At 50.4% G+C, this 13,123-nt stretch overlaps 1 protein-coding gene across 1 annotated transcript in view; it reads right to left on the bottom strand.

Moving 5' to 3' along the window:
* Positions 1–889: 889 nt before the first annotated feature.
* LOC311120759 (glutamine and serine-rich protein 1-like) overlaps positions 890–13,123 on the bottom strand; it is a gene marked incomplete at its 5' end in the record, with an annotated part of 14,032 nt that continues 1,798 nt past the window's right edge. Inside the window, 10 exons of the mRNA XM_084195334.1 lie at positions 890–1,598; positions 3,055–3,150; positions 3,442–3,588; positions 3,687–3,784; positions 4,140–4,262; positions 4,720–4,943; positions 5,060–5,193; positions 5,520–5,636; positions 5,828–6,138; positions 6,384–9,734. Of these exons, the coding sequence (XP_084051460.1) occupies positions 1,458–1,598; positions 3,055–3,150; positions 3,442–3,588; positions 3,687–3,784; positions 4,140–4,262; positions 4,720–4,943; positions 5,060–5,193; positions 5,520–5,636; positions 5,828–6,138; positions 6,384–9,734 (4,742 nt within the window). The 3' untranslated portion in view covers positions 890–1,457. The remainder of the gene's footprint in view (positions 1,599–3,054; positions 3,151–3,441; positions 3,589–3,686; positions 3,785–4,139; positions 4,263–4,719; positions 4,944–5,059; positions 5,194–5,519; positions 5,637–5,827; positions 6,139–6,383; positions 9,735–13,123) is intronic.

Below are 13,123 nucleotides of genomic sequence, written 5' to 3'. Positions count from 1 at the left end.
ATGGAAAAGCCTTGTTCCCGCGTTCGCAGAGACTGCATTCACGGTAAACACTGCATTCACGGTAAACACTGCATTCACGGTAAACGCTGCATTCACGGTAAACACTGCATTCACGGTAAACACTGCATTCACGGTAAACACTGCATTCACGGTAAACACTGCATTCACGGTAAACGCTGCATTCACGGTAAACGCTGCATTCACGGTAAACACTGCATTCACGGTAAACACTGCATTCACGGTAAACACTGCATTCACGGTAAACGCTGCATATGTCGGCTCAATCAGTATTTACCGTTAAATTGCGCCACATCGCTGATCTTCAGCGCTATCGATTGAATCGAACCCAAAAGCTTGCTGTAGGTAGTCAAGGCTCAGCTTTCTGATTGGCTGTCCTCTATTTCCTATGCTAATCTCTGCCCATCTAGTGCATGCTCATTGGTTGCGATCTTTCATGATTTGCAAAACAAATACAAAACTACATAAGAAAAATAAACAAGTCTATGAAAAGGTCCACTAGCAGTTGGCTAGTTAGATATATATTTGTTTACTATAAAACCCAGATTGTCCTCCTACTCTGTGGTTTCAGAAGCGTCCAGCCAATCAGGTGGTGCTGAAATGCTGGACCCTCCTCTTCTCATCATGGTGACAGCGCTGATCTCCAGACACCTCTGCTTCCTCTGGTCATCCAGTTAGTAGTTTAAAACAGGAGGGCAGGAAGTCGATGCTCTCTGTCAGCTGGCTATAGCTCCCCTCCCTCTCCCTCTCTCTTGTCTGAGCAGGCTATAGGCAGGCCTCTTTTTCCATCTCTCTGGGCTGTAGGAAGACATCTCTTTCCATCCCTCGCTCTTCACTATAGACCCCTCCCCCTCTCTGTCTCTGCTTTCTGTCCTTCACTGTCTCTCTCCCTCCATCTCTCTGTCTGTGCTATAGGCAGGCCTCTCTCTCCCTCCATGCTATAGGCAGGCCTCTCTCTCCCTCCATGCTATAGGCAGGCCTCTCTCTCCCTCCATGCTATAGGCAGGCCTCTCTCTCCCTCCATGCTATAGGCAGGCCTCTCTCTCCCTCCATCTCTGTCTGTGCTATAAGCAGGCCTCTCCCTCCATCTCTCTCTGTTCTATAAGCAGGCCTCTCTCCCACCATCTCTCTGTCCATGCTATAAGCAGGCCTCTCTCTCCCTCCATCTCTCTGTCCATGCTATAGGCAGGCCTCGCTCTCCCTCAATCTCTCAGTCCATGCTATAGGCAGGCCTCTCTCTCCATCTCTCTTTCTTGTGCTATAGGCAGCAGGCCTCTCTCCCTCCATCTCTCTGTCCATGCTATAAGCAGGCCTTGCTCTCCCTCCATCTCTCTGTTCGTGCTATAGGCAGGCCTCTCTCCCTCCATCTCTCTCTCCCTCTTAGTCTGTGCTATATGCATGCCTCTCTCCCTCCATCTCTCTCCCCCTCTTAGTCTGTGCTATAGGCAAGCCTGCTGCACCTGGTTAAGGAGCTCTCCGAAGCGGTCGAACAGGCCCTCCACCCAGGCTCCGTTCCTCATGCACAGCTGCACCGTCTCCTCCTGCCCCATGTCCCCTTCCTGCACCCGCAAAGATGCAATCTGCAACACAGCAACCAGAAAACAACCCACACGTCAACCAGAAAACAACCCACATGTCACCCACACCAGTGTTTCTTGTTGGACTCCCGTCTGCAACAGGAGTCTCACTCCTCGGGCCGTTATCTTCCGTTTCTTGCCAACTAAACAACCCTGGTAGCACAACAGTTGTATGCCTGTCATGAGTTAGTGTCATACAACTAATCCATGCCCAGGCAGTCATGTGAGTCTGTCAGGCCCCTCACTGTCAGGGCCTGACGAAGGCACAAGCCGCAAACAATTACACATACAGAGGGATTGTTACTGAAGAGATAACCTAGGTTCAAGACTATTCTAATCTCAACATGACACACTCAGTGGTCATTGCTGATACGGCGTCTCCGTTCGGCAGTCAAAACATCACATGTTGGAGGTTAGACCGAGCGGGCAATGTGGGCCAACTAGACAGCTGGCTAGGGGGTATTGTTTAGACCAAGGGCAATGTGGGCCAACTAGACAGCTGGCTAGGGGGTATTGTTTAGACCGAGGGCAATGTGGACCAACTAGACAGCTGGCTAGGGGGTATTGTTTAGACCGAGGGCAATGTGGGCCAACTAGACAGCTGGCTAGGGTGTATTGTTTAGACCGAGGGCAATGTGGGCCAACTAGACAGCTAACTAGGGTGTATTGTCTAGACAGCTGGCTAGGGTGTATTGTTTAGACCGAGGGCAATGTGGGCCAACTAGACAGCTGGCTAGGGTGTATTGTTTAGACCGAGGGCAATGTGGACCAACTAGACAGCTGGCTAGGGGGTATTGTTTAGACCGAGGGCAATGTGGACCAACTAGACAGCTGGCTAGGGGGTATTGTTTAGACCGAGGGCAATGTGGGCCAACTAGACAGCTGGCTAGGGGGTATTGTTTAGACCGAGGGCAATGTGGGCCAACTAGACAGCTGGCTAGGGTGTATTGTTTAGACCGAGGGCAATGTGGACCAACTAGACAGCTGGCTAGGGGGTATTGTTTAGACCGAGGGCAATGTGGACCAACTAGACAGCTGGCTAGGGGGTATTGTTTAGACCGAGGGCAATGTGGACCAACTAGACAGCTGGCTAGGGGGTATTGTTTAGACCGAGGGCAATGTGGACCAACTTGACAGCTGGCTAGGGGGTATTGTTTAGACCGAGGGCAGTGTGGGCCAACTAGACAGCTGGCTAGGGGGTATTGTCCAAAGACACAGTCCTGTACATGGTCTTCTTCTTAGCATCCCTGAAGTATTCCACCACAGACACACAGTGCACATTAATGCCCCCACTAGGGTAACCACATTTAAAATACCCAAATGTGGGACAACGGGATGATTTTGCGGGACAGTGTAGCTTGGTGGCAGGGAGTTGTTTTGGTTGCGGGACAAAGGGCCAGAATGCGGGGACATGTGGTCACCCTAGGCCACGCACACACACACAGTAGAGTGCTCTCACCTCGTCCTTACACATGAGGTATGTGTGGTACTTGTAATGCTGTAGAGAGTGGTAGAGGGAGAACCACTGGGGTTTCTGCTGGTCCACTGTGTATTCCTAGAGACAGAGAGAACACAAGCAGAGAGCTCATTACACTAGATTTTCATAAACACTCGACGCAGACTTCACAGTTTGGTCAAGTAAGCATAGAAAACTAAATGCATTCAAACCAAGCAGTACTTACAAAAATAGCAGTCACAGAAATGTTTTGCGTCAAGAGACAAACTGTGTGCAGGACGCCCTCTATTGGACAAAACCAGGAAGTGCTTCATCTTTCCCCCTGGCCTGGACTTCAAATCATTCTCCTTCCTGCACTGTAAATAGCAGTGTGAACATAGAGCATCTTACCAGGGGCAGTTTGCTGGGGGACTTGGAAGGCTTCATGTTCTTCCTGTTGTAGGCCTTCCCACTGAGCCGCACCTTAAAGGCTTGGGTCTCTCCATCCTTCTTGAGCTCTGTTACAACCGAGATCTCTGGGAAGCTGTCCAGAGCCGTCTGAGGACAGAGACGTGTGAGAGGTACTCAATAAAAGGGTGTTGAGGAAGTCATAGGCCTATATTTATTTATTTTCAGGAGAATGCTAAAACGCAAACCTTAAAGAGTTGTCCCACTCGTAGTCTGGGCAGCAGGCGTCTCCTGTTGTCCCAGATCATCCCGTCCACTCTCTTCATGTGGGGCAGCAGCAGCTCATCTGAACCCCAGAAACAACGGGATCAGCTTCCTAAATCCTACAAACAACTGTCCCACTCCCTTCCCCTCTCTCCTCAGGTATATCCAACCTGATCACTCCTCCGTGAATATACCTGTGTGAGCAGTTTGTGTCATGAACAGTGCTTGTGACCATAGAAATAGATGTGGGGATGTTCCACAATGCTGGAAGGGGGGCCCCCCCTGCTGGAAGGGGGCCCCCCCATAAGGTGAATGCACCTATTTGTAAGTCGCTCTGGATAAGAGCGTCTGCTAAATGACGTAAATGTAAATAAAACAGTTTGGGAACCCCTGCACTAGGGGTACCAATCATCCCCCTCTCCTGGATGTATACCCACCGTTCTCCCTCTCCAGAGCGCTCATCACGTCTGCATCCAGGGCAACACTGATCAGCAGCTCCACAAAGCTCTTAAACGTCTCCTTCATGGTCCTGGTGTTGAGGAACCGAGGGGAAAACGGCACTGGAAAAGAAAGAAAGAAAGAAAGAAAGAAAGAAAGAAAGAAAGAAAGAAAGAAAGAAAGAAAGAAAGAAAGAAAGAAAGAAAGAAAGAAAGAAAGAAAGAAAGAAAGAAAGAAAGAAAGAAAGAAAGAAAGAAAGAAAGAAAGAAAGAAAGAAAGAAAGAAAGAAAGAAAGAAAGAAAGAAAGAAAGAAAGAAAGAAAGAAAGAAAGAAAGAAAGAAAGAAAGAAAGAAAGAAAGAAAGAAAGAAAGAAAGAAAGAAAGAAAGGAGAAAAAGAAAAAATAAAGAAAGGAGAATTAACAGAGTGGGAAGGAGGGAGAGGGAATGGGGAAGGATGAGAGAGAGAAAACAGTGCATAACAGAGGGAGGCAGAGAGAGATTTAGTTGCAGAGCTCCATCAAGCCATCAAGCCCATGGGAATGAGCCTAAATGAAGGCCCTCTAAAGCCTCAACCCTCACCATCATCTTCAGCCTCATCCTCATCCTCAGGAGAGGACTCGGAGGGAGACGGAGAGTACTCCTTCCACTTCCTCCTCTTCTTGGGTGGGGGCTCTGCCTTGGTCTTGGGCTGCTTGGGGCGAGGCTTGGACTGGGGCTTCTGTGATGTGGGCGTGGCTAGAGGGTCAGAGTTCACTGAGCGGGGAGGGGTCTTCAGACCGAGCAGTGCCTTCGCCTGGGAGCCTCTGGAGGACAGAGAATGAAGTTAGAAATGAATGAATGAATGAATCAAGATTTAGATTGATGAACACGAACATGTGACGAATTCAGGTAAAATAAGTATTGTAACAAATATCAGTACCTCAAGGAGTGCATGGGCTTGCAGCGTGGTTTGCGGTTGCAGACCCGGACGTACTCCTTCTTGTTGACCGTGTCCAGGAACTTGACATACACCCTCCTGTACATGGTCTTAGCATCGCCAAAGTAGCCCAGATACTAGAAAGGATGCATACACAAAACAATAGTTTAGTGATCTAAACAACAGAGTGGATAAATGTTATTCTGCTTACATAATCATGTTATAAATTCAAACCACAATTCAAACTCATCTATATGTGTGTGTGTGTGTGTTCATGAGTAGTGTGTGTATGTGCATGCATGTGTGTGTGTGTGTGTGTTCATGAGTAGTGTATGTATGTGTGTTCATGAGTAGTGTGTGTGTGCATGTGTGTGTGTGTGTGTTGATGAGTAGTGTGTGTATGTGTGTTGATGAGTAGTGTGTGTATGCGTGTGTCTCTAATCATATGTACGCCTGCTCTTACACTGTTAGTGGCTGAGAACACCCTCTTGCTGTCCCTCAGCTCAGGGACAAACTTCTGAAGCAGAGCTTTCTGGACCTTCCAGATGGCTGGGGGTTCCTGTCCGGATGTCAATGTCACCTACACAAAACACCACACACGAGCAGAACAAGTCTCAGCATGGATCAATAGAACAAACAAACACACACAGAGACTGACACAAATATGTTTTAGATATCTGGACTAACTGTATAAGACTGACTGGCCACAAAAATGGAAACTCAGCCAAGGCCTGCTTTCACACAAATCCCCTCCCCTCCCCTCCCTCCTACCTTCAGGCTCCCTGTGTCCTCGTTTTTGACCACAAACTCGTCCCTCTCGCGGTACATGCCCTCTCCCCCGCTGTCCGACAGCTCTTCGTCCGTCAGTCCTTCTATGGCCACGCTGGTCAGCTGGACGGCCAGCTGGCCTGGGGGCGCCGGTTTCGCCCCCTCCTGCCCCGACGACCCAGTCGCCGATGACGACGAACCGGCTGCCGAGGACTCCTTGGGCGCAGCCCTCTGCTGCTCCTGGGCTTTGGAGGATGAGTGAGGCATGCTGGGAGCCTGGTCTGGCTTCAGGAGAGAGCTGGAGAGTCGGTTGTCTTTCGAGGGAGAGAAGAGAGGGGAGGAGAGAGGGGAGAGAGGTTAGGGTATTAGATGTTATTGTATCTACTTGTGATAAGCCATATTTTCCTTGATAATTAAAATAGTTTTGGATATAAAAAACTAAGCATTTTATTTAAAATGTTTCCATTCAGGGCATAATGCTGTCTCACACTACACTGATAACTAACAAACCAGATGACTGAATCCTAAGGGCTTGTAAGGGCAGCCCGTCCATGTTTACCCGCTTTGTGTGTCCTGTCGGAGGGCTCGTCCAGGGCCGACAGGGCTGAGCTGATGCTGTTCTGGAGGGCCTGGTTCTTTCCAGCGCTGCTCTCATCCTCATCCGAGCTGAACGATGGCAGTGTCTCCAGGTTCTTCTGGAGCTCTTCATCCAGACACTTCTGCTGCTGCTGAGAGCTCCCCCCAACCCCAACCCCATGGCCCTCCTGGCCTATCAATGGGGCTGATGGAGGTTGTATTTTCAGGGGTAGAGGCGGTATGGCGCACAGGGGCCGCTTGGACGAAGCCGAGGGCTTGCGGGAGCGACTGGGTGTCCGTACGGGGGGCGAGGAGAAGTGCTGTTTGGGACCTGACTTGAGGAAGTCCAGGAAGGAGCCGATGAAGCCTGTCTTGACCTCAGGCTGTTGCTCCTCCACCTCACGGATCTTCTGCCTCATCCTCTCCTGCTGCTGGTAGCTGTCGTAGACCGGCTCCGAGGTGGAGGTGGAGGGGGAGCTGGTGGGGTCGCTGCCCCGGGAGTTCTGCCTCTTGGCCTGGACTGTCTTTTTCCTTGGTTGGATGTTCTCTTCCTCTGGAACGGGTGGCTTGGCCGAAGCCTTGGAGCGGACCCTCTTTTTGGGGTTAGGGAAGCAGTCAGAGGGACACTCGTCAAGGCCGTCTTCTCTCTTGATGACTTTGGGCCCTTTGGGGTTCTGCTTATTGGCCTTGCCTCTGTTGAGGTGCCCTGAGGGGTCGTACCCCAGGCCAACCAGGTGGTACTCATTCTCAGAGTGGCCTCCGTTGGGGTTGCCATCGGCCCTGTTGCTAGGGTGATCCGACTGTCCTTTGGGCGAACTGTTGTTCTGCTCGTCTCCGGGCTTCCGTAGCAAACCCGTCTCCGGGCTTCCGGCGCCCATGTCGTGCCTGGGGTTGACTACAGCGGTGTGCGAGTGTGACATTGAGTACTGTTGCCCCAGATGCCCCTCCCCTTTGGGAAACTGGTGTCCGTCTGAGGTCATATGAGTGCCATTGAGTGTCATGGTGTTATGGGAGTTAGTGTTGGTGATGATGGAGGTCTGGGAAGATGAAGAGGAGAAACTAGGTGACTGGTGTCTGGCGTCCACAGTCTGGAAATGACCCTTGGGGTCGGACATATCGCCCTCGGCGGACGTGGCTTTGACAAAGTCCTGCGGCGTGACACCGCAGGCGGCGGCCGTGGCGGCCAGGATGTCGTCCACGTTGGACAGGATGTTCCTCTCATCTGCCAGCAGCATGGACTCTGGGAAGCAGATGGAGCTCAGGGCGAAATGGTGCTTGGCGTCCTGCTGCTGATTGGTCGATTGGCTATAAGTGTCCTTTGGCGAAGAGAGGTGCAGTATGGAGGAGTCTGTGATGGTGTTCTGTCCTACTGCTCCAGGCTGTCTCTGGCTGCCGTTGAGGCTGACGCTGATCAGATGATCTCCCTCCATGTGAAGGTACTGGACTGGGACATGGCCTGACCCTGGGGTCGGCTGCACCTTGGCAGGGTTGTGACCACAGTGGATGAGAGGCTGCTGGATCAGGACCATCTGCTGTTCACGGTTAGACTCCAGTAGAACCTGAGAGTTGGGGAGCCTGATGTACTGGTTCTGGGTGTGGTTCTGGGCTGACTGGGTGTGGGCCTGGTGATTTTGTTGCTGTGGCTCGGGCCCTTTGAGCATGAGTGAGTGCTGTTTGAGCTCCTCAGCGCTCATGGGCTGGGCGTTGGTCGTAGTCTTTGGGCCCATGAGCTGGTCTTCGGCGCGCGAGTTGCTCCGGATCACACTCTGAGTGTTGTAACGGTCATCCATTTTGGAGACTACGTAGACCACGTTGTTGTTGTGGGCGGCCATGTCGCCGCTGCCCCCCAGGCTGGAGGTTTCTAAAGAGACCTGCTGGAGAGCCTGGAGGTCCTCAATGGGGATCTCTCCTTCCAGTTTCAGTTTGCAGTAGGCTGGCTTTAGGTCCTGTACTGAGGATCTGAAGTTGTTCTGTAAGGCTTGTGCATGAGGGGCTGAAGAGAAGGGGGTGTAGCCCTGGCCCGAGTTTGACGTGGGTAACCTCTGGGCGCTGGCGGAGGGGTAGGAGGCGCTGAGGGATTGTCCTGCGGCGTAGCTCTGAGACTGAGTGACCGAAGCCTGCCCCTGGGACTGAGACAGGTAGCTCACGTTAGGGGCACCCTGAGAGTGGCTGGAGGGGGAGCTCTGGGAGAGGTTGCCCAGACACAGGCCCTGAACCTGGGCTCCGTACTGGCCCTCATTCTCCTGGCCCTGCCCAGGGCTGGAGCAGTAGACCAGGGACTGGCTGACAGACGCTACGTTGCCTGAATGGCCAGAGAAGGAGGGCAGGGTGTTGTAGCGAGAAGGCAGTTGGTCTGAGGGGGAAGAGGAGTACGCCTGGGAGGTGATGTAACTCTGAGAGTGGCTGAGAGTGGACAGCAGACTGGGAAGCGGGGCCGATGTGTACGGCTGAGTCTGCTGGCTGGCGATCACCGAACCCTGCTTCAGCCCTGGCCCCTGCCCTGGGGAGGGGTAGCTCTCTGGAGATCCCCCCTGTGAGTGGGGGTGACCCTGTCCGCCATCCGGGGCAAGTTTGGAAGAACAGTCTTTAGTCTTGGCACCCGTGGAAGATGAGCGGTACCTAGAGGGGGAGGGGATGGAGGAGGGGTAGGCCTGAGATTGCACACCCGTCTTGGGCTGCTGCGCGCTGTTGACCCCCTGGGAGGAGTCCGTCCCAATGGAGGGGCTGCAGGGCACTGGGGTCTGCCGTGAGGGGTCCTGCTGGAAGGAGACATCCCCCTCCCCGCTGCCTGAGCCTAGGTAGCCCTGCAGGGAGTGCTGCAAGCCAGGCAGCTGCTCCGAGACAGCGTGGCTGCTGCTAGAAGGCCTCTGGTGGTGCTTGATCACACTACATTCCCGCTGAAGTGCTCTCTCGATGGAGCCCGAGAAGACGGGCACCCCGTAAGGCTGGGGGGCTGACTGGGTAGCCAAAGGGAGTAGCCCAAACTGGGGCTGCAGGAGGTGGGGGGCCGACTCCTGGGCCGAGCGATATGTGGATGACTGGGGAGGGAGGGCAGCGCCCAGGGAGGGGGCGGGGAGGCGGTCGAAGCCCAGGGAGGTAGGTAGCGTGGCCTGGCTGGGTTTAAGCTGCAGCAGGGGGTCGTGGTGGGGGGAGAGCAGGCCGTTGGTGGAGGTGCTGAAGGCGTGGTCCTGGAGGGCCAGGGAGGGGGTGGTGGCGTAGCTCCGTGAGGGGAAGGCACCATGGTGCTGATAAGAGGAGAGGGGGGCGGGGTAGGGGAATGTGGCGCTGGAAGGCAGGGCACCAGTGAGGAACAGCTCTGTGGAGGAGTTAGCGCCTAAGAAATAAAAAACAGATGAATAAAGATAAATCTTTGGGCAAAGGCAAGTACAAAATACAAATGATACAGACAAAAACAAGCAGGTAACAGTTCACACGTGACAAAACATGAGGTAGAAAGAGACAAGGCCAGCGTTGTCTAATATATGAACTGAGTGGAATGGATACAGCCCTCTTTTCCCAATTGAAACCAGCATGGTGCCTCAATTCAAAATGTCATTTTCTTTGGAATTCATGAAGCACAGCACACAGAAAAATTCATTAATCGACAACAAATAATTCACAACACACAAAAACCGAGTGTGCAAAGCGGCGGCCATTTGGTGTGTGTATACAGTGGGGGAAAAAAGTATTTAGTCAGCCACCAATTGTACAAGTTCTCCCACTTAAAAAGATGAGAGAGGCCTGTAATTTTCATCATAGGTACACGTCAACTATGACAGACAAAATGAGGAAAAAAATCCAGAAAATTACATTAAATTATGGTGGAAAATAAGTATTTGGTCAATAACAAAAGTTTCTCAATACTTTGTTATATACCCTTTGTTGGCAATGACACAGGTCAAACGTTTTCTGTAAGTCTTCACAAGGTTTTCACATACTGTTGCTGGTATTTTGGCCCATTCCTCCATGCAGATCTCCTCTAGAGCAGTGATGTTTTGGGGCTGTCGCTGGGCAACACAGACTTTCAACTCCCTCCTAAGATTTTCTATGGGGTTGAGATCTGGAGACTGGCTAGGCCACTCCAGGACCTTGAAATGCTTCTTACGAAGCCACTCCTTCGTTGCCCGGGCGGTGTGTTTGGGATCATTGTCATGCTAAAAGACCCAGCCACGTTTCATCTTCAATGCCCTTGCTGATGGAAACAGGTTTTCACTCAAAATCTCACGATACATGGCTCCATTCATTCTTTCCTTTACACGGATCAGTCGTCCTGGTCCCTTTGCTGAAAAACTGCCCCAAAGCATGATGTTTCCACCCCCATGCTTTACAGTAGGTATGGTGTTCTTTGGATGCAACTCAGCATTCTTTGTCCTCCAAACACGATGAGTTGAGTTTTTACCAAAAAGTTCTATTTTGGTTTCATCTGACCATATGACACTCTCCCAATCCTCTTCTGGATCATCCAAATGCACTCTAGCAAACTTCAGACGGGCCTGGACATGTACTGGCTTAAGCAGGGGGACACGTCTGGCACTGCAGGATTTGAGTCCCTGGCGGCGTAGTGCGTTACTGATGGTAGGCTTTGTTACTTTGGTCCCAGCTCTCTGCAGGTCATTCACTAGGTCCCCCTGTGTGGTTCTGGGATTTTTGCTCACCGTTCTTGTGATCATTTTGACCCCACGGGGTGAGATCTTGCGTGGAGCCCCAGATCGAGGGAGATTATCAGTGGTCTTGTATGTCTTCCATTTCCTAATAATTGCTCCCACAGTTGATTTCTTCAAACCAAGCTGCTTACCTATTGCAGATTCAGTCTTCCCAGCCTGTGGTGCAGGTCTACAATTTTGTTTCTGGTGTCCTTTGACAGCCCTTTGGTCTTGGCCATAGTGGAGTTTGGAGTGTGACTGTTTGAGGTTGTGGACAGGTGTCTTTTATACTGATAACAAGTTCAAACAGGTGCCATTAATACAGGTAACGAGTGGAGGACAGAGGAGCCTCTTAAAGAAGAAGTTACAGGTCTGTGAAAGCCAGAAATCTTGCTTGTTTGTCGGTGACCAAATACTTATTTTCCACCATAATTTGCAAATAAATTCATTAAAAATCCTACAATGTGATTTTCTGGAAAAAAAATTCTCAATTTGTCTGTCATAGTTGACGTGTACCTATGATGAAAATTACAGGCCTCTCTCATCTTTTTAAGTGGGAGAACTTGCACAATTGGTGGCTGACTAAATACTTGTTTTCCCCACTGTATAGGATTTAACATCTGTTACGCTGCCACTGTTGAGTTGAAAGACCTGAAGTTACACATTAGTCAGTAGTAGTGGTCTTTAAACAGGAGGGTTTCTGAAGTGTGCCTTGGAGCCATACTGGTGCTGCTGCCTGCTGTTGACAACGTAGCTAACTTCCTCTACATGGGCCCGTGGGCGTCTTTCAGGCTGCATGCACCAACTAGGCACACTGTTCATTAGTAAACTAGTAGCAGTTGGAATCTCATGGGAAGTGCCTGACTAATTGTCAGATCATGTGCTGTCACCTGATGTAATTTGGGTGTATTGAGTCAGGCTGTCCCGTGTGGGACCTGTACTCCCTCACTCCACACACCGCCTGATGTGTGGAAAATAACACTCCTCGTTTTCTCTGAAAGAAGTCTTTGCGTCTCTTAAACCGTCAGGCTCTGTGTGAAGTCAGGGGAAGGTCTCATCTTTACCTCAACACCATGAGGTTCTTCTCTCCCTGTAGAATGATGAGCTGATGTAGCATGTCTGTATGACTGTACTGTAGCTATCAAACTAGGTGTAAAGTGTCTCTGTCTCTGTGGCGCTCTAGTTGTTTAGTGACATCAATAGTAGCCTGGGTTCCAGTCTGTTTCTGCTCTCTTGTCAACTCCTTGGCTTGACAATGACAGCAGTGGAGTAGGAAATAGCACAAACAGATCTGGGACCAGGCTAGAAGAGGCTTTGTGAGAGATGGGAAACATAGTGTGACTTGATAGGAGGAGGGTAGCAGGATATGATGAGTCAGATAAGAGCTGCGATATTGACAGAACCTACAGTAGAACTATTTAAAAATGTCTCTGTTACAGAACCTACAGTAGAACTATTAAAAAATGTCCCTGTCTTACAGAACCAACAGTAGAACTATGTAAAAATGTCTCTGTGTTACAGAACCAACAATAGAACTCTGATATGTATAAATGTCCCTGTTAAGAACCTACAGTATAACTATGTATAAATGTCCCTGTGTTACAGAACCTACAGTAGAACTCTGATATGTCAAAATGTCCCTGTCCTCCAGAACCAACAGTAGAACTCTGAGATGTATAAATGTCCCTGTGTTACAGAACCTACAGTAGAACTCAATGTAAAAATGCCCCTGTGCACCAGAACCTACAGTAGAACTCTGATATGTAAAAATGTCCCTGTGCAATAGAGTTCAAGGCCTGTCACCCTGTCCCTTTCCATTTAAAGCACAGTATTTAATAGAGTTGAGGATCGATAAGTCGATTGAGTACATGACTTAATGGGTGATTTTATTTATTTGGCCTATAAAGAAATCTATGTTGTAGCTTGTTACTTTTGTGATTAGTTTTTTTCACAAAAAAGGCTTGAATGCATTAGCTCATATGCTCCTGAATGTGCCATCACTTTCGTAAGGTTGCTGCAACTTCCTGTTGCAACAACAAGAGACGTCAGCCCCCTCAGGTTGTTGTTTTGAGTTTGAGCG

Source organism: Coregonus lavaretus (assembly GCF_964263955.1).
Source record: "Coregonus lavaretus genome assembly, contig: HAP1_SCAFFOLD_431, whole genome shotgun sequence".
Lineage (NCBI taxonomy): Eukaryota > Metazoa > Chordata > Actinopteri > Salmoniformes > Salmonidae > Coregonus > Coregonus lavaretus.
This window is presented reverse-complemented; position numbering and strand designations above follow the sequence as displayed.